This window comes from Nyctereutes procyonoides, unplaced genomic scaffold (genome assembly GCF_905146905.1).
Source record: "Nyctereutes procyonoides isolate TBG_1078 unplaced genomic scaffold, NYPRO_anot_genome, whole genome shotgun sequence".
Classification (NCBI taxonomy): domain Eukaryota; kingdom Metazoa; phylum Chordata; class Mammalia; order Carnivora; family Canidae; genus Nyctereutes; species Nyctereutes procyonoides.
In genome coordinates, this window is record NW_026575051.1 from 43,631,469 (window position 1) to 43,657,901 (window position 26,433).

Here is a 26,433-nt window from a genome sequence, read left to right on the forward strand (position 1 = left end):
TGTATGTATGTAATGGAAGAGGCATTTTAAAGATACTATCTAAGCTCTTCTTAATCCTGATTAAGTTAACTGAAGCATCTATGATCTGTCATGACTGTCTTATAGTTCACAAAATTCAAGTACTTGAACAAAAGATACCTAGGTTCTCTCTCTCAGCTTAATTCCCCATGTCCCCTTTGTTTTGTGTGTTCTCCCTTTCTCCACTGTATATTTCTCGGATATTAGGTCTATTAGGAAGTTCATTATGGCACCTGAGACAGAAATTAAGAAAAACCAAAAATATTAGAAACAATAAAATGAAATATAAAATGGGTAGTTTTATTAAATTATATGTAGATGTTTTAGCAAATATGTATGTCTTCTCATCAACTCTTAAAAATGCAAAGTTTTAAATATAAAAACAAGTTGTATTGATGGCTTTGATAATTTATTTTTAGCTGTTGTGTGATAATAGATGAAGCTCAGAAATTTTTTTAGGGAGATTGGCATCTGTTAAGTTTTTTTCATATCATTTAAAATAATATCAGTCATAATAAAAGTATTTATTGAATACTCAATATATTCTAGGAACTATGCTACCAACCTTATAAATAATTTTTCCTAACCCTGTAACAGCCCTGTAATTTTGGTATCATCCTCATTCTAGGCAAGGAAACCAAAACTCAGAGAAGTTAAATAACTTTTCCAAGGATGTTGCTATTAACTGCCAAAACACACTTGCTTGATTCTATAATTTTTAGAATGTCAATCTGTTAAATAAACATTTGTTCAGATCAAAATGTGAAGTTTAATGTAGCTTCTAGAAAAAATTATTTTTTTCAAAATAGTTGTTTTAAAGCATCCTATAATCAGGCCAATTTGTAAATAATCCTGATTTGTCAATGCTAATTAATTATTGTCTTTAATATGTATATTAATTTTAGGACCTGTAATTCTGGAAGATGTCCTAATTGAAGTATTTAGAACATTATATTCTCAATGCAAAGCAGAATTGGATCTTCAAATGGAACCACCCTTCAGCAAGGATCATGCTCAGTTAAGCAGGTGGATTAGCAAAAAACTAAGCATGGATACAAAAATGTCCTTATTTATTAATATTCATGAAGTAGACACTGCTCTATGAAATTTGTGTTCCTGAGTATCTGATTTTAAATACTACTGTATTTTGGCAATATGAACTTTCATGATTAACTGTGCTGATCTTTGAAGTAGGCATTTTATAGTAGAACCACCACGTTCCAGGGTTGGTTCTCAATCTAACTCATTAGAATACTAAGTTTTAGCAGTTAATGTGAAGATAAAGATTCCAGGGAGTTTATTCACACTTTCCAAACTCAAAGGAGATTAACTGCCACATGCCAGTTAGTAATGGAAATTGTACCTTGCTTGGTACTGGGCCTGGTTGTTTGGGCGGGGTTGTGCCTCTTGGTTACTCAACACACTCAGGAGACCAAATCACAGTTCAGAAAAAGATTGAACTTGGAGTTAAATGAATCAAAGGGCACCAGGTGTTATTTCAACAATTTTCTTTCAAGTTATGGTTATTTCTTCTTTCAGGTATATATACAAATAAGTATTTTTTTAATGCCTGGGAAAGTCATGTAATATTAGCATATCCTTTTCTCTAACCCGGTGGTAGATTCATGTTGACAATGTCATAACCATAAAGTCTCATCTGTCATTATAACAAAGGTTTCAAGACTATAGTTCCTTTTACATAATTTGCATTCCATTTGTGTCTCTTCAGTGAGGCTTTGGAGAAAACCTGGGCTTTCCTAAAACACAGTTTTACATATTAAAACATTTTAGGACAGTTTCTGATTTCTGATAAATATCCCTGTACTTTTTGTTTGAGAAGTTAATATTGACTACCCTGGTACCCGATTTCATTCTTTACACTGCCTGATAATCTATATTGCCCCATAGCATACTCAGTGAGTCTTTTGTGCTATTGATAGTACCGCACTATAAATAAAAACAACTGTTTTAGCTGTTAGGAAAGGTGGCAGGAGATGATAGGAAAGTGGGTGGTTAATAGGCCAGAGGACCCCCACTTGAAATAAGTTTTTTTTTTCCCTGATGGAATTTTAGTAATAATGGGCAATTTACGGTATTATTTTGTTTTTCAGCTAAGAATAATAATTTTCAAGGGAAATAAAAGAATGTAGTGCCAAATAACAGGTCCTCAGGGTTCAAAAATAACTTGTTCTTTTGCTGGAAGCACAGCTATTTTTTCTTCTCGAAGGCTCATTTCTGATCTTGATCCATACATTTGAGTTATGAAAACCTGACTTTGGAAAAGTAACCACATACAAAGTAATAGAGTGTCAGTATATAAAAATTATTTGTTGCAATTTTCTCACTAGCAAGTGTTCTAGCAAATACCTAGGAATATGTACTGTCCTAACAACATTGTACTCAAATTTAATTCTGAAAAAATAAATGTTAATATTTCTTAGTTTTTGTTTGTTTCTCTTTTCCTTTTTTAGTAAATTAAGGGAAAATAAGAAAACAGCAGAGCTGATTAAAACTGCCAACCTTCTTTTTAATTCCTTTGAGCCTTACTATATGTGGGATTACGTTGCACGTTGGTTTGAAGAATGTTGTAGGTATGTTAAACTGTTTCATTCATTTTAATTTAATAGCATCCAAAGCCGATTTTAAGTTTTTGAGTGTAACGAAAAGAATGTTCTTTTATATATTCTACTACTACTGACAACTATTAATTATTTAGTAGCCATAATCTGGCTCTGTCATGTCACTTAGAACCTTTGATCATATGCTTTTGAAGTTGAAAAGGAGTTTAGAAAACAAGGTATTTAGTCACCAACATAGCTGAAAGATTTTCTCTCTCCAGTTTATAGTAATCCAGTTTTTCTTCATTGTTAAGAAAATAACAAATTTGTGGCTGCTGCCTCAGTATACTTTACCAAAATGATTCCCACTTTTAATAACAAAAAATTCCTTGGAGATTCTTGTGTTTTTAAACTCCTAGAGCTTGCCCATTTTGTCACTGGTGAGTGATAAAAGCCCTCTACCTCTTAGGACATAAAGTATAAAAACTCTGAAAACCCAAGAATACTGTGAACCTGAGTGGAATGAATCTGTGGATTCTAGACAAAATCCTCTCAGAACCAGATTAACCTCTCAAGCCCTGGGAGCATGTAGTCAAAAAGTAAGCATGTACAATCTTGGAATTAGAAGTCTTTTAAAAATATGAAACATTAATCCCTTTAATGGTTTAGAAAGTTGTTTGCTTACTAATTCAACAGATAATGAGCACCTGGGAATATAGACAGCCCCTGTCTTCAGATACCTTATAATGGGAACAAGTGAAACATGCACATGCTTATTTTTAGAATTAAATTAAAAGTTACAGATATGTTGGGGCTCCTGGGTGGCTTAGTCATTGAAGCATCTGCCATAGGCCCAGGTCATGATCACAGGGTCCTGGGATCAAGCCCAGGTCAAGCTCCTTGCTCAGCAGATAGTCTGCTTCTCCCTCTCTCTCTGCTCTTCCCCCCCCCCCTCCCTCCCTCCTGCTTGGGCTGGTGCTTTCTCTTTCTCATAAATAAATAAACAAACTTTTAAAAAAAAGTTTACAGATGCCTTAATATATTAAAATGTAGTGGGAATGTTGAAGAATAATGAGTATCTTTTTGCCACCTAGCCCTGGGTTTCCACCTTCACAAACACTCATCCATTCTTCTTTGCCCTTCTGTACTATTGCCTGAACACACATCAATTGACTGAACCTTCACTCCTGCTGCTGAGTCTTCACTTGTGCTATTTCTTCTAAAACATTCTTCCCTTTAGCCCATCTGGGAGATCAATAGCTTTCCTTTTTTTTTTTTTTTTTTTTTTAAGATTTTATTTATTAATTCATTAGAGGCAGAGAGAGAAGCAGGCTCCTCTCAGGGAGCCCGATGCAGGACTCCATCCCAGGACCCTGGGATCTTGTCTTGAGCCAAAGGCAGACATTCAACCTCCTGAGCCACCCAGGTGTCCCTTCTATGACTCCCTTAAATCTCCCATCAGAATCAATTCCTGCACTGCCACATTGTTATATTTATTTATCTATACACTTTTATTTCTTGCTTGTTAGGGACTCTGTCATTCTTTGCGTCTTCAGAGTGTAGGGCAATATATGGTCTACGACTAATATGATTTAAAGTGAATGTTTGTTGGAGGAATGAATCAGAAGAGGTTTCCTGGTGGAGACACCTTTTGATCTCAGACCTTGAAGGATGGATGCATTCTGAATTTGAGAGAATGAGTTTGAGGGAAGATGGCGAATCAGGAGGACAAGTTGGTATTAAAAAAAGGCCCCAAGGTTATAAATCAAGCAGCAAGCAATCCATTTTAACTAGAGATGATATATGTAGTGGAAACCATGGGAAATAAGTCCAAAAGAGTGAGAGCCACCCAGAACACTTGGAAGAGGATGAGCATTCCAGGGAGAGTTACAAGCCTAGGAATATTGCTTTGGAAAATTTTCACTTAGAGTTAAGTGTTCTAGGGGAACGGAAATGGTTCACATACTCAATAAAGTGAATTTTGTCCTTTTAGGAGAACATTGCATGCCAGACTTCAGATTGGGCCTGGAGATAGTAGTGAGTCATCTGAGTTACAGCTAACGAATTTCTGCTTACTGGTGGATTTTTTGTTGGATATAGTTTCTTTGGTAAGACCACCTTGGTAAAAAAGTATTGAGGAAACGTAATAACATAGTTCAAATATTTCATTTGGAGATAGACCTCATCTGTCAATAAATTTTCTTTTCAATGTTAAATTGATTTTTTTTCCCTTTTGGCATAGCTTTTTTTTTTTCCTATGAATTTTTCCAAGTTTTGTCCTCTGATATATATATATATATATATATATATATATATATATATATATCTGATATATATATATATATATATATATATATATATGTCTTATGTAATACATGGAATATACTTCACAACTGCATGTTATTGAAATCTTAAATGTTAATGTATAGTGGTTTAATGCTGCTTTTATATTCAACTAATAATTCTTTCTGTTAAATGAAGACTGTTGGAAATCTTTTCTCCTTTTCTCTCCTCAATTCTTTGCTTTCTCATTTTGAAGCCTACTAGAAGTATGAGGGTGCTGTGTCAGGTATGACATTTGGCCTATTTTGTCTTGAACTGATTGCATTCACTTTTGTTATAGTTTCAGTAATATAGCAGATAAAACTGGGGTTATTTTATAATATATACCTTGAAGTACTTAAATTGAGAATTTGGGAATAGAAATTTTATAAGCCAGTAATAACATGGCCATACAATGTTAATTAAGAGCATGATACATATAAAGTATTACAGATGAGTAAAATTATTTCTTTTGTGTTACATACATTAAAAATAAATGAAATAATAGAATTTTATGGAGATATATATATATATATATATATATATATAAACTTTTGTCATTTCATTTTTCATCTTCAGGAGACTTACATTGAAATCCAGACAGAACACTTGCCCCAGTTGCTGCTCAGAATGATTTCTGCCCTGACAAGCCATCTCCAGACATTGCACTTGTCTGAACTCACAGATTCACTCAGGCTCTGCTCAAAGATCCTTAGCAAGGTTCAACCTCCACTCTTATCTGCCAGCTCTGGAGGTGTATTGCAGTTTACTAGTGGGCAGAGCAACTCAGTCAAAGAATGGGAAGACAAAAAGGTAAGGTTTGCTATTATTTTTGGTATTAGACCAACTGTATTTCTTCAAAGCAGACTAGTTTATATATAGTCATTTAAATATTATTGAATTTTTTTTTTTAGATTCAGTTTTTGTGGCAGTAGACCATCCCTTAGGCTTTTGGCAATTTAGCTGTCTATATCAGCCCTCCACTAAAAATATAATTAAGCAAGATATGTAATTTTTAACTTTCTGGTAGCCATATTAAAAAACAGAAACAGGTGAAAATAATTTAATTATATTTTATTTAGCCCAATATAGCTAATATATTATTTTAGCATATAATCAATATAAAATTGATGTAATGTTTTAAAAATGAGGTAGTTTACATTTCTTTTTTGTACTAGGTCTTCAAAATTCCAGCATGCATTTTATATTTACAGCATTGAAATGCAAAATTTTTATCAGAAATAATTGATCTGTATTTAATTTTATAGTGTACGTTTGAAAAATTAAATTCACATACCAAGTTATTCTGAACCTATGTAAAAGTTGTATCATAACTAAAACATTACTTTTTGAACTTTAATTGAAAAAAAATTTAGTTCCTTTGCCAGATCAGCCATATAGGAAGAGCTTAGTAGCCACATGTGGCTAGTAGCTACCATATTGGACAGCGGGTTTATAGTCTAAACTTTACTGGTCCTTTTCATATATACACTAAATTTTTTTTGTGTGTGTGTGCTCTTCTTGATATCCAGAATCTTTCTGCTCGATTCAGTCTTCCAGATTCTTAATGCCAGCTTTCTAATTTTAAATAGAATTACGTAATTTTAATTTCTGGCCATAGTATCATACTTAAAACAACTGTGATGCACCTATGGAAAAAAAAACACATAGATAATTCCATTGAATTTAAGCACTATTTTAAAAACAAAGATTTAAAATTTTCTCTTACTTGGGATTCATTACCTAAATCCTGGGTTTGTATAGTTGCCCTTTTTTTTTTTTTCAGTTGCTTTTTAAAATTTTTTTACAGCTAGCAAAATATTTTATCAGGATCATCTAATATAACCTTTCCCATCAAGTATTAATCTTAAAACTTTTTTTTTTAAAGAATTTATTTATTTATTCATGAGAGACACAGACAGAGAGAGAGAGAGAGAGGCAGAGACACAGGCAGAGGGAGAATCAGGCTCCATGCAGGGAGCCCGACGTGGGACCTGATCCCAGGACCCTGAGATCACAAACCCGGGCCAAAGGCAGGCACCCAACCGCTGAGCAATTCAGGCATCCCAATCTTAAAACTTTTTTAGTGAACTTTTTAAATGTATTGTTTTTCATATATGAAATGAATGTCCCTGACCCATACTCAGTTTAAACATATCCCAGGATTATTTTACATAAACCAAAACCAGTCTCTTATTTTCGTTCCTACCTGTTTATTATTTATATGTGATACATAATACTGATTCTGTTAGGAGAATTGATTTTGTTCTATTTCCTTAATTTATGCCTCTAGGATGTACTTAGAAATAAACCTAAAATAGTTGTTAACTGCTTTGTTTTTTGTTCTTTTTTTTTTTTAAGATTTATTTATTTATTCATGAGAGACACTGACTGAGAAAGAGAGGTAGAGACACAGGCAGCAGGAGAAGCAGACTCCTTGCATGGAGTCTGATGCAGGCTCGATCCCCGGATCTCGGGGGTCATGAGTCAAAGGCAGGAGCCCCCAACTGCTGAGACATCCTGGCATCCCTGTTTTTTTTTTTTTTTTAGTTTTTGAATGAGATTAGTTCAAAATGGGAGGACTTCAGCACTCTCTCATTAGCATATTCAAATATGTATTATATAGAAAACATCTAGAGGCACTTATTGATGGTTATAGGTTAAAGTAAATGGGAACATACATTCATATTAAATGAAAGACAAATACTTTTTTTTTATTTTAATTTATTTATGATAGTCACAGAGAGAGAGAGAGAGAGAGAGAGAGAGAGGCAGAGACATAGGCAGAGGGAGAAGCAGGCTCCATGCACCGGGAGCCCCATGTGGGATTTGATCCCGGGTCTCCAGGATTGCGCCCTGGGCCAAAGGCAGGCGCTAAACCTCTGCGCCACCCAGGGATCCCATACTTTTTTTTTTTTTTTTAAACATAATTGGGTATTAACTTGAAAGTATGCTTTACCCTCTCCTCTCTTTGGTTCTCTTATGTATTCTCAGACTATATATGTTCTTGCCTTTTCTTTTACCAAAGCACACTGATATTATCTTCACTGAAATGTCTAAAATTTATTATATTTGAAAGCTGAGGGTATTTTCTTTATTCCTTTTTTTAAAAGTATAAGTGAAGGAATGATTCTTTAAAAAAAATCATTACTCTAATTTAGTCTCCATGTACTTAGTACATTTTTTAAAAATCATCATATTAGATATATATATCCAAATGTCCAAAACATGTCATTTCTTTCTCTTTTCAGAAATATATTTTATTATAAAATAATCTGAAACAGTTATATAATATAGACCATACAACTAAATAAATGTATATAAGTTTAACTGAGTTTATAGCTTGGATTCTATTAATTTAATGTCCATTGTTTTATGATCCTTATATGAAAAAGATTAATACAGAAATAACTTTACAATAATAAGCTAATGACAGTTGTATCATTTAAATAAGGCTTCTTTTCAAAAAGATGTTACAGGGTTTTAGATGGTTTTAACCTTTCAAATTAGAAATGTTGACCTTTCAAATTAGTTCAATTCTGATTGCTGCCTCTAAACTTTGGCAGTGTGATATGGAAGGTTCTCATACTGTTATAGTAATAGTAAAAATACCATGAAGTTCAGAATCATCTAAGCAAAGCTCTTCTAATAACTGCTATCCTTATTTGCTATGTAAGCTTGGGCAGATTTTGTTTTCAACTTCCCTGGACCCTCAGTAGCTTACCTTTGAAAGAAATAGAGCAGACAGCCTCTCTTTATCCAATACCCACTTAGTGTATTCATTGGTGAAGTAGGCACAGTCCCTGACTACCTGACCCATTTTTGCTGGTTGGGAGACAGGGGCCAGCTCCTAGAGAGCCTTTTCACCATGCTGGGGCTTTTATTCTTTATTTTAGAAGCAATGGGAAGACATAGGGTAACAGGCAAGTGATATAACATGATTCATATAATAGATAAATTACTTGCAGTGTGGAGCCTGGATCTCAGAAACAAAATGGATGTGGGGAGACCTGCAGTAGTGCAGGCAAGAGGTGGTGGTAACATGCTATTAAGATGGGGACATGAAGACTGAGAAATAAATGGATTAGCCATATATTGAAGAGAGAAAAATCAGTAAGACTCTACTAATGGATTAGAAAGGGTAATGAATGATCACTGACATTTATTGAGTGTTTACTAACTGGCAGGTACTAAGCCATGTGTTTTATATATACTGTTTTACTTAATCCTCAGAGCAACTGTAAGATATAGGAACTGTTGGTATCTCAGTTACATTTATCAGGATACTGTTTAGATAGGTTAAATAGCTTGCCAAACTAGTAAGTGTCAGAATCTTAGCTAATTCGTGGCTAGTACCCTTAACCGCTATTCTGAAGTGGCTATAGGGAAAGTGAGAAGGAAAGGTGGAGAAGATCCCAAGAATCCCTAGGTTTCTGTCTTTTGATTTGATGAATGGTGATGTCCTTCACTGAAGCAAGGAACACTGTGTGAGGCCCAACTTTGTAGCAGCAGAACATTTAGTTTGTATCTTCAATAATCTTCAATAAGATCACTTTTTAGTGATTAAAAAGTGCTCTTATTCAGGTTCAGCTTATGCTCTGGCATGGTCCCCAAGCAATGCAGGATATGTACAACTTTTGTCTCCTTAAACTAAGCCAGAAAATATGCTAAGTGATTGTACTTCTCCTGTCTTTGTAGGAAGGGGATGGTTAATGCATTCCAGCTCCACTCCAGTGACTGGTCCATGTTTTGTTGATAATTTTAATTGTCTTTCTATCTTATTCAGATTTCAAACTTACTCCTTTTATTCCTAGTACCTAATACAGTGTCTGGCGTATATATAATGTAGGTTCAGCATCTGTTTGTCAAAAGAATGTAAGATTGATGGCAAACATTTAAATAGTACTTTACACATTTCATACAGAAATTTCACATAACTGGTTTCTGAACAGATGACCTATTAGAATTTATTTCTGGTGTTTAAAATTTCTCATTCCTTGCATTGTTTAGACATTAGGAAAGTGATTTCATGAAATAGACTGAATAAATTGTCAGTTTGAAAATAAGGATATATAGAGATCATAGAGATTTGTGCATACACATATTTTGCCCTCAAGAACCCAGCCTTATGTTATGTACGTAGTGAATAATAAACACTTAACGAATGAGTTTATATTAATCTATTTATTAGACTCATGAGCATTTCCTATTGATTATCATAGACCTATGAATCAGTTGTAGAAATTGTTCTGAGATTCAGACATGTAGATTAAGTTTTAAATCATCTAATCAAACTGACATCTCTCAAAGCATGGCCATTTCTTATTTTTAATTTCTAATATACACAGTTAACTGCTTAGCCTTTGCTCTTTTTAATGTCTACCAGGTATCATCAGTTTCTCTCGAAAATCCTAGTGAAGTGTTTGAAGATGGAGAAAATCCACCAAGTAGTCGATCATCAGAGAGTGGATTCACTGAGTTTATACAGTATCAAGCAGACCGAAGTGATGACATTGACAGAGACCTGAGTGAGGGGCAGAGGTTAGCTGCCATCCCCATTGGTAGCACATCCTCTGAGACAGAAACAGCCTCCACTGTGGGATCTGAAGAAACCATCATCCAGCCCCCATCCATAGTCACTCAGGGGACAGCACCTCGAAGTGGGAAGACAGCCCAGAAAACCGCAATGCAGTGCTGCTTGGAGTACGTCCAGCAGTTTCTCACCAGACTTATAAATCTCTACATCATTCAGGGTAACACTTTTTCTCAGGCTTTGGCTACAGAGCATCTGGGGGATCCCAGTCGAGAGCAAGGAGAGACTTCAAAATGGGACAGGGATTCGCATGGAGATGTAAAAGAGAGAAACATAAGTAAACACAAAACTTCAAAAGAATACCTTTCTGCCTTCCTTTCTGCCTGCCAGCTCTTCCTGGAGTGCTCCAGTTTCCCAGTTTACATTGCAGAGGGGAACCATACCTCAGACTTACATACTGAAAAATCAGAGACTGGTAAGGTCATCTTGGTTTTATGTATATATTTAAATACTTTTTACGACACACCTTTTTTTTTTTTTTTAAGAAGCACTCAGATATTAAAACTGGGATTTTTTTTTTAGCCAGTTAATTTTTTAAGGTGTTATTTTAATTTGTAGATTTTTTTAAATGAAATACTATCTTTATGGGGAGATACATATTGCTATATTGGAAAATTTTGTGATTTTGATGTCTTTCACTGTTTGCTTGCAAATGAGTAGAAGCTAAGAAGGAAATTCACTCCTTTGGAGAAACATAATGTAACATTTAAATCCATTGGTTTCCTTTATTAAGTGTTTAGCATTATTTAATTTTTTTATATAGGCACACCCAAAATGCAGCGAGTGCTACATAATGTTTATTGATTAATGTACTGTGTGTCAGGACAGGGAAATAGATTTATGACTTGGCATAAAGAAAATTACATACCAAAAAAGTTTATGAAATTCATGTTGCTGTTTTATTTTCTTAAAGCTTCAGTCTAGGTGAGAAATTATGGAATTATGGTTTTTCTAACAGATCAAGGCCAAAAGGTAGTAAGAAGAGGTGCTTTGTTTTTTTTTTTTTTTTTTTTTTTTTTTAATTAACCTGGAAGTTAGAGTCTGTGTGAAAGGTTTATCATGATGGACTGTGTTGTCTTCCGTCTTTTGTTTCAGACTGGGAGCACGTGCAGCCTCCACTGTGGCTCCAGACTCTGATGAATGCTTGCAGCCACGCAAGTGATTTCAGTGTGCAGAGTGTTGCTATTTCATTAGTCATGGACCTGGTGGGACTGACTCAGTCTGTGGCCATGGTCACTGGGGAAAACATCAACAGCGTGGAGCCTGCACAACCCTTAAGTCCAAACCAGGGAAGAGTAGCAGTCGTTATTAGACCCCCCCTCACTCCAGGCAATCTGAGATACATAGCTGAGAAGACTGAATTTTTCAAGGTAAATTCTAAGAAATATGGACATGACTAAGATGGTACTTGACCTAGTTTGCTTAGCAGAGATTTTAAAGATGGTAATCAGCCTTCATTAAATACCTCTTCATATTTTGCTATATAGAAAAAGATGTATACCACACTTAATCTGTGCTACTTGGCCAGTCTTGTCCCCAGTTTTGTGAGAGGGAAGAAGATAAGGATGAGAGGAGTTGAGGATGAGGTTAGAGAAAGCAAGCAGTAGGGCTCTATACTCTAAAGCCATGGAGCTGAGTAACTACAGCTAAAAAAGAAGTAAGTTCATTTACACAGTGAAACTTACTTTCCACATGGTGGGGTTATGACAGTTACTCTTCATAGAGTATAATTTCAGCTCTCCAAAACTTCCAGGAAAAGTTTTTCTTTTTTTGACTCTCTATTATCTGATTATCATCTGTGGTGTATGATGCCATTCACAAAAAAATGCACAGTTTTTTATTTTGATCACAGCAGTACAGATGATATCTTCTACATAGAAAGAACATCAAGTATATTGGATTATATTACATCTTAAAGTAGGTAGATTTTTTGTATATAAAGCTTTTTAAAAGTTTTATCTCATTTCAAGTCATTGTGCCTCACCAGATCATTTCTCCTGCTAGATTTAGAGTTGGTTTTTCTGTAATAACATTATGGTGGTAAACCCTAAAAACGGTTACATTTTTTGTTAATGCTATCATAGATCATCAAGTACTATGTTAACATGTATAACTCTGAAATACATACAACCTATATTTTATGTGTCTTAAGTAATTTGGATATTTGAACTATGAATTATATTTAATTTTGTAACATATAACCATAAATATTAAATTATATTCAATGTGAGATTTGTATCCTCTTAAGGCTAACGTATTCTAGCAATACTTTACTAAATGTCATTAAAGGTAGTGAAATGGGGTTCTCTCTGGTACCTGTAGAAAGTATTTACATGTTTGATGTTTAAAATAAATATCATTAGGAAGGGACCTTAAAAAATAAAAATTCATCATTAAAGGTCTATCATAAGAGGTTCTAATGGCCTGGATGACCAAAAAGTAAGCACATGGAAAGCTACACTTCATCCTTGTGGCATAAATGAATGTTGAAGACCTTCAAGGTCTGGTATTCAGAGGCTTGTACATAACAGGAAATGCTTGTTAAATAAGTTTTAATTTATGGTGTCGTAACATTGTCACTTTTACATCTTTTTCTATAGCATGTAGCTTTAACATTGTGGGATCAGCTGGGAGATAGGACACCTCAGCACCATCAGAAAAGTGTGGAACTGTTTTATCAATTACATAACTTGGTTCCTTCTTCTAGCATCTGTGAGGATGTTATAAGTCAGCAGTTAACCCATAAAGATAAGGTAAATTCTTTTTTTTATCTTGTCCCTCCCTCACCTCCTCCACTCCCATTATACCAAAAGGTAAATTAAAGAAACTTTACCAAAACTATTCTAGCTAGTATCTGATTAGAGATTATATAAATTCATTCAGAGTGATCTTCATGTCTTTAAAACAAATTTCTTCTGTTCTCTTTAGAAGAAAGTTCTTTACAAAAGCATCAGTAATAGGAGAAATCAAGTAACCCATAATCAAATACTGGGTTTATTTCTTAGTTTAGGACATCAGTTGTGGATAGCAGTGATTCAAGTTGTTGCTGGGCCAAGTTCTTGGATTACTTAAGGAGGAATCAATAGCCTTGTTTTGGAAGTATGGCTGCATTAACTAATGTATGTGAAATGAAGTGATGTGTGTTTGAAGTTACGTTTATAAGCCACAGAATGCTAATATATGAGATATTATTTGCATTATAATAAATATTCAAAATAAGGATTTTGTATCCAAATGTATATGAAATGATCCATAAGTCAGTAAGAGTAAAAGTAATAGAATTATAGGTGCTCCTGAGAAGAAGCCAGAACTATCATCCTGGTTGACCTCTTCAGGGCAGAGTTTTGTTTTTTGGTTTTTTTTTTTTTAGATTTTATTTATTTATTCATGAGAGACACACACAGAGAGAGGCAGAGGTACAGGCAGAGAGAGAAGCAGACTCCATGCAGGGAGCCTGATGTGGGACTTGATCCCAGGACTCCCAGATCACGCCCTGAGCCAAAGGCAGACGCCCAACTGCTGAGCCACCCAGACATTCCTTCAGGGCAGTTTAATGAAGTGTGGTCTTCCCATGCCTGCTCTGTAACGTCAATCAAAGATTTTATTAAACAGCTCTTAGAGGTGCATCACCTTAATTTTTAAGTACTGTAAACACTAATGAGTTTGAATGGGCCATTAAAAAGAAAAAGGCATTGTGTTGAGTAAATGAAGCTTTTGGCAAGAAGGGAAGTGGCAAATGAATAAGAGGAATAAAGTTGGGTGATGGGCACTGAGGGAGGCACTTGACGGGATGAGACTGGGTGTTATGCTATATGTTGGCAAATTGAACTCCAATAAAAAAAAAAAAGAGGAATAAAGTTTATTAAAATTCTATGTCTGCTTCAGCACATTCTTTTAAAATTGTTTAGGAATAAAACGTTTGATAAAGGCTTGCATTTAATTTGTTTATATTAAATATAAATCTAGGACAAATTATATAACTGTTTACTTGTGTGATATTTTTAAAGAAATACTAAGTTCTGAATAAAGGTATACATCCATGAAAAAATTAAAATACTGTTACTTTTCTTTTTTTTTATGTGTTTGTATTGGTTGATGTACAAACACAGGCTTCATAGGAAAAGCATTTATTAAAAAAAAAAAGAAAAAAAGAAAAAAAGAAAAGCATTTATTAGGCCCATAGGAAAAAAAGAAAGTCCTCTAACTGATCACCCGCAGTTTAGACAGTTTTCAGTCCCTGATGCTGGGGAGTGTTTACTCGAGGGAGTCCACAAATGTTGAAAGAAGACTATAAAAATCTAGATAACTTCACAATTCCTACCTGATTTACATTAATTCATGTTCATTATCTAGACCAAATGCTTATCTTTCTGAATATTTTTCCATTATTTTGTCCATTATTATATCACTTAATGTTTCCAAGATAATTTCAAAGCGATATAATGTTTTTCTTATATAATTTTTTAGGTGTTTAAATTTTTTAATCTAATAAACCAGCTTTATAAGTAATGACACAAAAAAAAATAAGTAATGACACATTCATTTGAGATTATTATGTGATTCCTGGGACCAAAAATAAACTGTATAGTGTAGTAAATTTTGACTACTAAGTATGTATATTAAAATAAGAAGGAAAGTGCATCCTATACTGTGCATTCTTGGTTCTTTCCATCCTGTTGTAATCTAGAAAACTGGTTACCTAGTCTAAACTAAATACTAATGATTTATGAGATAACATGAGATGATCCTTCAGGTTTAATATTTCTGTTTACATTTAAGTCTCTTTTATGTTTCTACTTTCATAAAAACAATTTATTGTGTTGTGTGTTGAGCACTATGAACATTGAACCTAATACTGCCTCGTAAATTGCTACTTTCATTTATTAAAATCCCTTAATATCTTCAAAGGAGAATAAAATAATTTAATCTCCCATCTTCCTCCTCAGAAAATAAGGATGGAAGCACATGCAAAGTTCGCAGTTCTTTGGCATCTCACAAGAGATCTCCATATAAATAAGTCATCATCCTTTGCACGTTCTTTTGACAGGTTGGTTGCATTTGATATTCGGATTTGCAGTCAGATATCTCAATGTCTCTTTTCTTGAATCCTCTGCCTAGTTTGGCAGGGGTAAAAAATAACTTACAGATTTTATTTTATTTTATTTTATTTATTTATTTATTTTTTTTTTTTAACTTACAGATTTTATAAAGAAAACTTATAAATTGTTTTTTTAATCTAAGCTATATTAAAATGCATGGCATTGAAGCACCCAGAGCCCCTTTCTTTCACTAGATGACTATTCATCAAGACCCTACTATGTGCCAGGCGCCATTCTAGGTGTCAGGGATACAGCAATGAATACAGCCTTTTTGAGTCTATATTCACAGTGAAGTTTCATTTAAACAGTTAATTATGTATCTGCTTCTCCAACAGTTATATTCAGTCTTCTTCCTGAACTGGACATAATAAATCTGTTGCTAAAATACTGACAGACCACTTACATGGATTCAGAGAACCTGTAGCTACCTAAGAGTGGTTTCGCTACTTGTCTATCTAGACCACTTAAGATGCCTCATACCCCAAATATAAGATTTGCATTAACTTCCAAGGAGAGGCTATTATATGGTAGATTCAGATATTGGCACTGGATAATAGGAGTCTCACCAGCAGGTCTCCTGGAGGAGGCCATAGATCTGACTCTGCTACTATGCTTATAGCCCCAGCTCAGGACCAGATGTGTGCTTTACTGAACACTGCTTTTTCCACAGCATCACCATTTTTAAATGATCTGCTGTTGAACCAGTACAGTGAACGAGGTGCTTGGCTTAGGTACTTTACAAATGCCATCTCTATTTGACAACTCCCTTTTCTCATCATACAAATGAGGCACTGAAGGACCTGAGAAATTAAGCAGCTTGCCCAAGACCACACATGAGGTCGAGTGGATAGCCCACATTTGAATCTTGGGTTTTCTGATTCCAAAACACATCTCCGTACCTTTCACAGAAGGTATTTCCTTGACTTAAGCACGTAAGTTTGACTTGGTAAAGAGATTGGGTACAGAAGAACATGTAAGAAGTGCTGACTTGCAGGGAGTTTAGTATTTGGTGATATGAGCCAGGAATATGTTGCTGAAACAAAACTAAGAGGTTTTTTTCCTATTCTTTAGTATCTATCTTATAAAGGTAATATATGCTTGTGAAATAAAAAAAAAAAAGAAGTGTATAAGAAAAGAAAGAAAGACCATTTTCTCCTTTCTCATATCTACTGAAACTGTAGGGATTAAGATGATTAAAATGCTGTGGTCACCAGTTATCCTGAAGTATGATTACTTTTTAGAAGTTAATTCAAAATAGTAAAACTTAAATAATACTGATTTAAGAAAAATTAGATTTAAGAAAAATTAGTGTTAAGATTAAAGTTGATGTTCTGTTGCTTTAATTATTGGTGTTCATTGTAGGTCACTGTTCATCATGTTAGATAGCCTTAATAGCCTCGATGGTTCTACTAGCTCTGTGGGACAAGCCTGGCTGAACCAAGTGCTACAAAGACATGATATTGCAAGAGTTTTGGAACCATTACTGTTGCTCCTGCTTCATCCCAAAACCCAGAGGGTGTCAGTGCAGCGTGTACAAGCAGAACGTTATTGGAATAAGGCTCCCTATTATCCCGGAGAAGAGAGCGACAAGCATTTTATGCAAAATTTTGCCTGCAGCAATGGTGAATATCACATGGAAGTAGGACAGCTTTATTTAAAATTAAATTATTAAAATAAAGTCAGAGGTGAACATGGTGGTGATTGGTAACAGTAAGGTGTTCCCCATGGGCTTTTTCTCCCCTCCACATGTGCCAGCAATCCTCATTGTGGGCCCTGTCAGAACATACTCCGTCAGTGATAACCTTAAGAGGACTTGTCTCTCTTTATCAGTTGACTCTTTCAAGGGAGGAGTCAGCACAACTCTGGTCAAAGACAGTCTTCAATTTTGATGAAAATGCCTTTATAATTTAATTAGCAATTTTGATCCTTCAAGGCTAAGGAGATATTTCATTGGGAATGTATAATCTTGTAGTGCACATTTATATTTCATGAATCATTTTCCTCATCTGTGAAATAGTAGTAGTAGGACCCACCTTTCCAGGCTTTATTGTGTACATCAGACATTGTCCTGTGACATGTTTAGTGCAGACTGGCATATCCTAGTGTTTGTTAAGTAATCAGTATTACCACTTGAGGCTCACACTTTACAAATGGTCAAGTGATGCCATCTATAACACAGTGATGATGGCTGCATAGATTAGATTAGTTTATTATACTTCAGAGACAAACGATGCCCACATACATCATTTGTATCTTAACAAGTAATCCTGTGTGGTCAGTGATAAAAAGGTCATTTTCCTGAGCAGATAGCTGATGCTGAGAGGGCAGTGGCTTTCTCACAGTTCCATGGCTGCTGAGTAGTAAACCTGCTACTGAGCCATTGTGCTTCTACTTCCTCTAAAGAGTGTGTTTCTACAAGCCTTGTTTCCTTTCTCCACCTGCTTTTCCACCACTTCTTCTGAGTCTGCCTGGGGCATGTTCCACCCTGCCTGTCACCCCAACTTCTTTGTGTTAGCACTTTCCCCGCTGCAGTTCCTGCCTAACTGCTGAATTCTCCCCTTGCCTTGAGATCAGCTTCCTTACCTGTAGGGTCACTATGCTTTCCCTGAGCTTTATAACATTTTCTTTGTACTACTCCTATGAAAGGAAGCCTTCTGCTCTAGGTGAAAGAATGCCAACAGCTTAGTATGCCCCCTAAAAGGTACAGAAAGCGATGAATATGTTTGTGATCCTCTCCTAAGTTCAAACTCTCTAGAAAGCAGTGATGTTTTTTCCTTCTCTCACCCCCATTATCTCCAGGTTTAGGCATACTAGGTAATTCATAAATACTGAGTTGTATTGAAATCAAGGAGATCATATACATATTATGTATAATTTATATATAATATATAAATACATATTATTTGTATATAATATATATTTTACATATATATATAATCAACTACCAAACTATTTGAATTCTTAGAAATAGCGTAACTAAAGGAAATATCACACAAAGAGGGAAAAAAACTAAAATTTTGAACTGCAGTAAAAATGATAACCTTATTTGGGAAAAAGGGAAAATTTTTATATTTCTGTTTTAAATGTGTTCTGTTTAATTCAATTAATAGACATTCTATTGTTGAATTGTCTTTACTAAATTCTAGTTACTAGTCAGCTACAAAATTTTCTAACTTAAAGGATCTAAAATAGTAAAAGTAAAATATAATTTTAGTAGGGAAGTATAAATAGATGATGAAGGTAATGAGTAAAAATCTTGAGTTCAGTCTACATTTCAATTATTTTAATATGTTTTATAATTTTCCTTCTGTACTGTTTTTCTCCTATGCCAGTAAGCCAAGTACAACTCATTGCATCTAAGGGAAATGGTGAAAAGCCGCTTACCATGGACGAAATAGAGAACTTTAGTCTCACTGTTAATCCATTGAGTGACAGACTTTCCCTTCTAAGTACCAGCAGCGAGACAATTCCAATGGTTGTATCTGATTTTGACCTTCCAGACCAGCAGATAGAAGTTCTCCAGAGTTCTGACTCTGGATGCTCACAGTCCTCTGCTGGGGACAACTTGAGTTATGACGTCGATCCTGAAAATGCGAATGTCCAAGAAGATTCCCAAATGCCAAATGCCAGCTCCCCTGATGATGATGTTCAGCAGGTAGTGTTTGACCTGATATGTAAAGTTGTAAGTGGCCTTGAAGCAGAATCTGCATCAGTCACGTCCCAGTTAGAAATGGAAGCTATTCCCCCAAAGCACAGTGATGTAGGTCTGGGTGAGGAGGCACTTAAAACTGATGATCAGTCTGCTCAGCAGAGCCAGAGTGCTTTGCTGAGTAATGATGGTTCTCCATTTCTGTCTGTGTCTGCGGAGGGAGGCCCCGAGTGTGTGGCAAATGGAATCTCCAGAAATAGTTCCTCGCCTTGTATTTCAGGAACCACACAGGCTCTTCAGGACTCTAATGTTGCTTCCATAGAAACCAAATCTAGACAGAGGAGTTACAGTAGTATCCAGTTCAGCTTCAAAGAAAAATTATCAGAAAAAGTCTCTGAGAAAGAAACCATCGTTAAGGAGTCAGGTAAACAACCAGGAGCAAAACCTAAAGTAAAACTTGCCAGAAAAAAGGATGATGATAAGAAAAAAACTTCAAATGAAAAACTCAAACAAACCAGTGTGTTCTTCAGCGACGGTCTAGATTTAGAGAACTGGTACAGCTGTGGAGAGGGAGAAATTTCTGAAATTGAGAGTGACATGGGTTCTCCAGGATCACGGAAATCTCCCAATTTCAACATCCATCCGCTCTATCAGCATGTGCTTCTGTATCTCCAGTTGTATGATTCATCAAGGACTCTGTATGCTTTCTCTGCTATCAAAGCCATCTTGAAAACTAACCCTATTACTTTTGTAAATGCCATTTCAACCACTAGTGTAAATAATGCGTATACCCCTCAGTTGTCTCTGCTTCAGAATCTCTTGGCCAGACACCGGATTTCTGTCATGGGCAAAGACTTTTATAGTCACATTCCAGTAGACTCAAATCATAACTTCCGGAGTTCTATGTACATAGAAATTCTCATTTCCCTCTGCTTGTATTACATGCGTAGTCATTACCCAACTCACGTCAAGGTCACTGCACAAGACTTAATAGGCAATCGAAACATGCAGATGATGAGCATAGAAATTTTGACGCTTCTCTTTACTGAGCTGGCAAAAGTAATAGAAAGTTCAGCAAAGGGTTTCCCTAGTTTTATCTCTGATATGTTATCTAAGTGCAAGGTTCAGAAAGTGATTCTTCACTGTTTGCTGTCATCTATCTTTAGTGCACAGAAATGGCATAGTGAGAAAATGGCAGGTAAGAACATGGTTGCCGTGGAAGAAGGTTTCTCAGAAGATAGCCTTATCAATTTCTCAGAAGACGAATTTGACAATGGCAGCACACTCCAGTCACAGCTTCTTAAAGTGCTTCAGAAGCTCATTGTTCTAGAACACCGAGTAATGACTGTCCCCGAAGAGAATGAAACAGGTTTTGATTTTGTTGTATCTGATCTGGAACACATTAATCCCCATCAGCCCATGACTTCTCTTCAGTATCTCCATGCTCAGCCAATTACATGTCAAGGCATGTTTCTCTGTGCAGTGATACGAGCTTTGCATCAACACTGTGCCTGTAAGATGCACCCACAGTGGATTGGTTTAATCACATCTACTCTTCCTTACATGGGAAAAGTTCTACAGAGAGTGGTTGTTTCTGTGACACTACAGCTTTGCCGAAATTTAGATAATTTAATCCAGCAGTACAAATACGAGACAGGATTGTCCGATAGTAGGTAAGAGTTGATTTTTAATTTTATCGCTGACATTTTTCACATCATGACTACATAATTGTCCAGAAAATCAGTTACAGTTTGAGTAAATAAATTAGTGGTTATCAGTTACAAATAGTACAAGGTTACAAATAGTATGTTATTTTCACAAAGGAGGAAATGGAAATTCAGCTTGACGGAGAGTATCAGTAGAAGAAATCCAAAATGGAAAAGAGGAGTGTTTAAACAGGCCTTTTTTTCTCCTCTAAGAGTTGAAATTAATTTTGATGTTCTTCTTGACTGAGCTGGCAAAAGTAATACAAAGCCAAGCAAAGGGTTTCCCTAGTTTTATTTGATAAGTTATCTTAGTGGAAATTAATATCACACTAAAAATAATTAAAAATAACTGTTTTCCCATCTGGTTTTTTGTTTCCAATTTTTATAGTTTAGTGATGTCTTCCACCTGTATCCCCATGCTCAATTAATCTGTCAGAAATTAGCTAAGTGTTTAATAGACAAGTGTCTGCTTTATGTCCTGTATAAACTTAGCTAAATTTGTATTGTAAATATTGTAAAATATGAGAAAACTGCCTGTATCATCAATACTGATAAACCTGCTATTATGTAGTTGCTAGCTATTTACTGGCTATATATATTGAATTCTTTAGCCAAAAAGAACTCTAGTACAACTCACTTGTTTTAGATATTAGGATATAAAAACTTCTAATGTGTACTCTTAGTCATTTTTTCATGTAATATTTATTGAGCACCTACTATGTGCCTAGCACATGCTAGACATTTACTATTGATAAAACATGAACACTTCTTTCACAGAACTTGTGTTCAAATGAATGCATTTTATTTCAGACCTCTGTGGATGGCATCAATCATTCCACCAGATATGATTCTTACTCTTTTAGAAGGGATCACAGCCATTATCCATTACTGCTTATTGGATCCTACTACTCAGTATCACCAAGTAAGACTGCATGAATATTTGACACCTTTGAAAAGACTGAGGTTTAATACCCATTTGTAAACCTTGGTAATTGGTATGTATTTTTACCCCCAACTTTGATAGCTTTTGGTCAACGTAGACCAAAAACACTTGTTTGAAGCCCGTAGTGGAATCCTCTCGATTCTTCATATGATCATGTCCTCTGTGACATTGCTTTGGAGCATCCTGCATCAGGCTGATTCTTCAGAAAAGATTGCTGTTGCTGCTTCTGCATCTGTTACCACTATTAATCTTGGAGCCACTAAGGTTAGTCAATTCACACTTCCTCTGTGTATAGTCACAAAAAACTCAAAAGAGTTTTTTCTGGGACTTTCCTAAAGATTTTATTCAGAATTTGTGAATAATTTAATAAATTAATAAATTAAAAATAAGTAGAATTTATGGCACGCTATGTGAATTGAGTAATTCTCAAATAATTTTAACTGTTTCATTGAGAAATGATATATCACATAATTCATGCATTTATAAGTATATGCAATGATTTTTTTTTTCTAGTACATTCCCAGAGTTGTGAAACTGTCACCACAGTCTTTGAATATGTCCATCACCACAAAAAGAGTCCTGGTACCCATTTGCAGTCACACCCTGTTCCCCTCGCTAACTCCATTCAACCACTAATCTGTTTTTTCTGCATATACATTTGTTTTTTCTGGACATTTTTAATAAATGGAATCATGTGTTATTTGGTCTTTTGTATCTGGTTTCTTTCATGTGACAAAATGTTTTTGAGGTTCATTCATACATAATTTTATTCCCTTTCTTTAGGTTGTTTTAAGTTGACATTTTAATATGCAAAACCCTCCTAGAAAACAATTTAGCAATATGCACAGAGAGCTTTAAAAGTTTTGTAGTCTGTGACCTAGTAATCTACTTGAGTAATGAATTCTAAGGTAATCAAAATTATGTGAATATATATATATGTAAATGTATATATCATTATAGCCTTATTTAGTGGCAGAAAGAGAGGTCCTAAACAGTAAATAAGAAAAATGGTTAAATAAATTATCCTTTTAATGTTACATTACAGAGTTATTAATAATTGCAGTTTTGAAGAAATCTTAGTGGATGGAAAATGTGTAAAACTGTAGTGAAGTAAGGATGTTACATAAATGAACAAATCTTGTATTTATAGTTATATGAAAATGATATGCAGAAGAAATTAGTGTGCTAATAATGACTATCTCAGTATAATGTGATTAATGGTTGAGTTTTTAAGTTTTTTTCATACACTGGCATTTTCCAAGTTTTCTCCTTCATACTTAGAGGAAAATTATATTTGAAAGTATGTTCTGCAATGTCAAGTTGTTGAATTGATATCCCTCAGTTACCAAATCTTACTTGTAGACCTGACTCCCTAGATCTTCAATAATGGGAGAACAACTGAAATTGAGGGAAGAGGAAGGGCAGAAACTTAAAATTTTTTACCAAGTACTTATGTTTAGATTAAATATGCTTTTCTGTTGTGTAATTTCACTTGAATATAAAACACCCCCTTTCCTTTTTAAAGGAATCTACTAATGTAATTGAATTTCATTTATACGTTTTCTTATTGTCATATAGACTCTTGCATTTGGCTGATTGGCAGTTGTCATTTTATAGGGTTTGGGTTTTTTTTTTCTTTTCCAGTTAAAATAACCATGATTGCCTCTCTTAACACTATTAAAGTTTCCTCTACTGTTATTTCGGTAGCAAAACATGAAAGTGCTATATATTATTTTTTTAAAAAACTAGAAGTACAGTCTAGTTACTAATGTGTCATAAGTTTTAATTAACTTGTCATTTGTTTAAATTGTTTTAGAATTTGAGACAGCAAATCCTTGAATTATTGGGCCCAATTTCAATGAATCACGGTGTTCACTTTATGGCTGCTATTGCATTTGTATGGAATGAAAGAAGACAGAACAAAACCACCACCAGGACTAAGGTATCTATTTAACTATTTGTTACTGTTGTTGTTTCATTTGGTAAGCATTTGGTGAGAACAATGCTAGTTTTCAACTCTCCATTAGTTGCAGTGGGGCTGGGATGGGATGGGGAATAGAAAACAGTAGTTTTTCTACAGGTTTAGATAATGTATTCATTGCCTAATTCTCTTAAATAAAAAGTATTTTATGCAAAAAAAAAACGAAATTAGTATGATATTAACTATATTTGAAATAGAAAAGTTAACATAGTGTGTTTTTTAAGATTTTATTTATTTATTTATGAGAGACACAGAGAAAGGCATAAACATTGGCAGAGGGAGAAGCAGGCTCCCCGCAGGGAGCCTGATGTGGGACTCAGCCCCCCCTCCCCCACCTCCCATCCTGGGATCACGCCCTGAGCCTGAAGGCAGAGGCTCAACCACTGAGCCACCCAGTGTACTTTTTAAATGTTAGTCATTTAAGGGTACAAAGCAAGATTGTGGGGTTTTCACCTTAGTTTTTCATTAAGACATTATAGCTTAAGTAGTTCATTTCTAAATGTAATCTATATATTGGTTTACCTGGCTTATATGTGAGATTTTTGCTGCTTTGTGAGTTTGAAAGCTCAAAAATGTTCTAAATTGGAAATAGTGACTCAATAGAATATTAAGGCTATTAAATAATCAACCCTCACATAAGATATATGATTTGTCTAGTTAAAGGCTTCTGATGTGTTATTTTTGTGCTGATTTCACATCACATATATGTTGAAGTTTCAAAAGGAATGAAAATAAACATTCCTACTTATGACATTTTTTTCATGGGATAATTGAATAGCAGATACTACATGAGACAGAAGTAAAATCCTGGATTATTTAAAATCAGTCAAGGACCTGTGGTTGAACAAGGTATATCAAACATCTGCATTTTTCTCTGTTCTTCTTTCAAAATTGAGAGTAGAAGAATTTGGAAAGACATAAACCAAAACCATGACAAAAGAGAGAGTTGGCCACAGAAAAATAAGTGTCAGCAAAATTTTGCAAGATGAAAAAAAACACAGGTCTGAGTGGTAACTGATTTAATAAAGAAAATTGATAGCCGAATTGCTGCAAGAAAGGAACCAGTTGCCACTGTAAAACTACAGGTAGTCTTTGGAAGTGGAAGTGTCAGGTGCTTCTAAATATAAAGGGTTGGGATGGGGCTGAAATCTGGAAGATTGATTGAAAATTTATATATAAGGAGCAGCTAACTACTCCTAGATTCCTTTTCCCAAACTCATATGACCACCAACTGTTATGCTACCCAAGCGGGAAACTGGAGTCAAGTTTGCTCTTTAAAGTGTTGGTCAAGAAAGGCTCTGAACCCAAGGGCACAAGATTCATACAGGTAGACATTAGACTTCATGATGAAAACAGACAGGAGAATTTGCAGAAAGTTTATATACTGAAAAGTGGGCATTAGCTTCACCCAAGTGAGGTAGCACAAAGCCATATGGTCCTTAGGAATTTTGAGGATTCCTCCCTGGGGAAATAACCTGACAAATAAAAAAGACCTAGAGGTACTAAAGTTTTTGGGTCTATAAACAAAAAACTAGGCTGTAGTCACCACACAGGGAGGCCTCCCTACCGATCCATATTATACACAAATGTTTGACTTCTCATTACTTTTTAATAACCTTTTCAAGGGCAATAATAGCATGGTTGTTAAGAGCATAGACCTTGAAACCAGATCCCTGGGTTTCATATCCTTAGTTTACTCACTAACTGATTGACCCTGAGGTAAAAATACTACTTCGTGGGACTGTCAGAATTGGAAGAATATATATCTACGGTACTTAGAGCAACACCCAGCACTTAATAAGCACTCTGTAAATATTAGCTATATTATTCTTCCTCACATAAATATAAAGAGCCAAATATATTGAATAAATATGAAATACTAGCCACATGACAAAAGCCTCTAATATGATAGATAGTGACCAGAACAACTAGATAAAGTCTAAAGAAATAATGCAGGTAACAGAATAACAGGTAAGTAATAATATAGTAATGCCTTTCCAAGAGATGAAACTATATTGCATCCATGATATAAGATTATAAGAAAGACCTTTGCAAAAATTAAAATTTTTCTTGGATATAAAATTTTTTATAGCAGACACCAAACAAAATCAGTTTAAGGTCAGAAGAGAAAGTGGAAAAAAAAATAAAAAATAAATTAAAAAAAAAGAAGAGAAAGTGGATAAACACCAGAAATAAAATACAAATTTAGAGATACAGAAAGTAGAGGCAAGGAGATCAGAAAATTAGGAGTGATACTGGGGGGTGTCACTATCTTCTTGCAAAAAGAAAGAAGAAATTAAGGAGAAAAAATATTAATGAAATCATACAAGAAAATTCTCCAGAAATAAAGGAAATCCATTTCTACACATACTGTGAAAAGAGATCTACACAAAGATCAGGATGTAATTTCAGAACACTGGATACCAGAGATCTGAAAATGTTCTAAAGAGAAAATACTGATCCTATTCAGTGGAATAATGATATATTTGTTAAGAGCAGTGCTGGAAATTGTGATGGGAAAGTTAGTTTCAACCTATAATGCTATATCTAGTCAAACTGTCATT

The 26,433-nt window shown here is 34.8% G+C and overlaps 1 protein-coding gene across 5 annotated transcripts in view; it reads left to right on the top strand.

Annotated features, from left to right (window-relative positions):
• Positions 1-26,433, top strand: part of DOP1A (DOP1 leucine zipper like protein A) — a 107,908-nt gene that overhangs the window by 58,430 nt on the left and 23,045 nt on the right. For 4 of the 5 annotated variants that reach the window (XR_008665037.1, XM_055329676.1, XM_055329679.1 and 1 more), the window contains exons 10-22: positions 924-1,044; positions 2,490-2,609; positions 4,570-4,684; positions 5,478-5,711; positions 10,285-10,906; positions 11,587-11,861; positions 13,092-13,244; positions 15,438-15,538; positions 16,953-17,212; positions 18,923-20,912; positions 21,756-21,867; positions 21,970-22,152; positions 23,705-23,830. Coding sequence is in view for 4 of the 5 variants with exons in the window: in XM_055329676.1 (XP_055185651.1) it covers positions 924-1,044; positions 2,490-2,609; positions 4,570-4,684; positions 5,478-5,711; positions 10,285-10,906; positions 11,587-11,861; positions 13,092-13,244; positions 15,438-15,538; positions 16,953-17,212; positions 18,923-20,912; positions 21,756-21,867; positions 21,970-22,152; positions 23,705-23,830 (4,412 nt within the window). In the remaining variant the exon portion in view is untranslated. The remainder of the gene's footprint in view (positions 1-923; positions 1,045-2,489; positions 2,610-4,569; positions 4,685-5,477; positions 5,712-10,284; positions 10,907-11,586; positions 11,862-13,091; positions 13,245-15,437; positions 15,539-16,952; positions 17,213-18,922; positions 20,913-21,755; positions 21,868-21,969; positions 22,153-23,704; positions 23,831-26,433) is intronic. The other variant, XM_055329678.1, reaches the window with a different exon arrangement.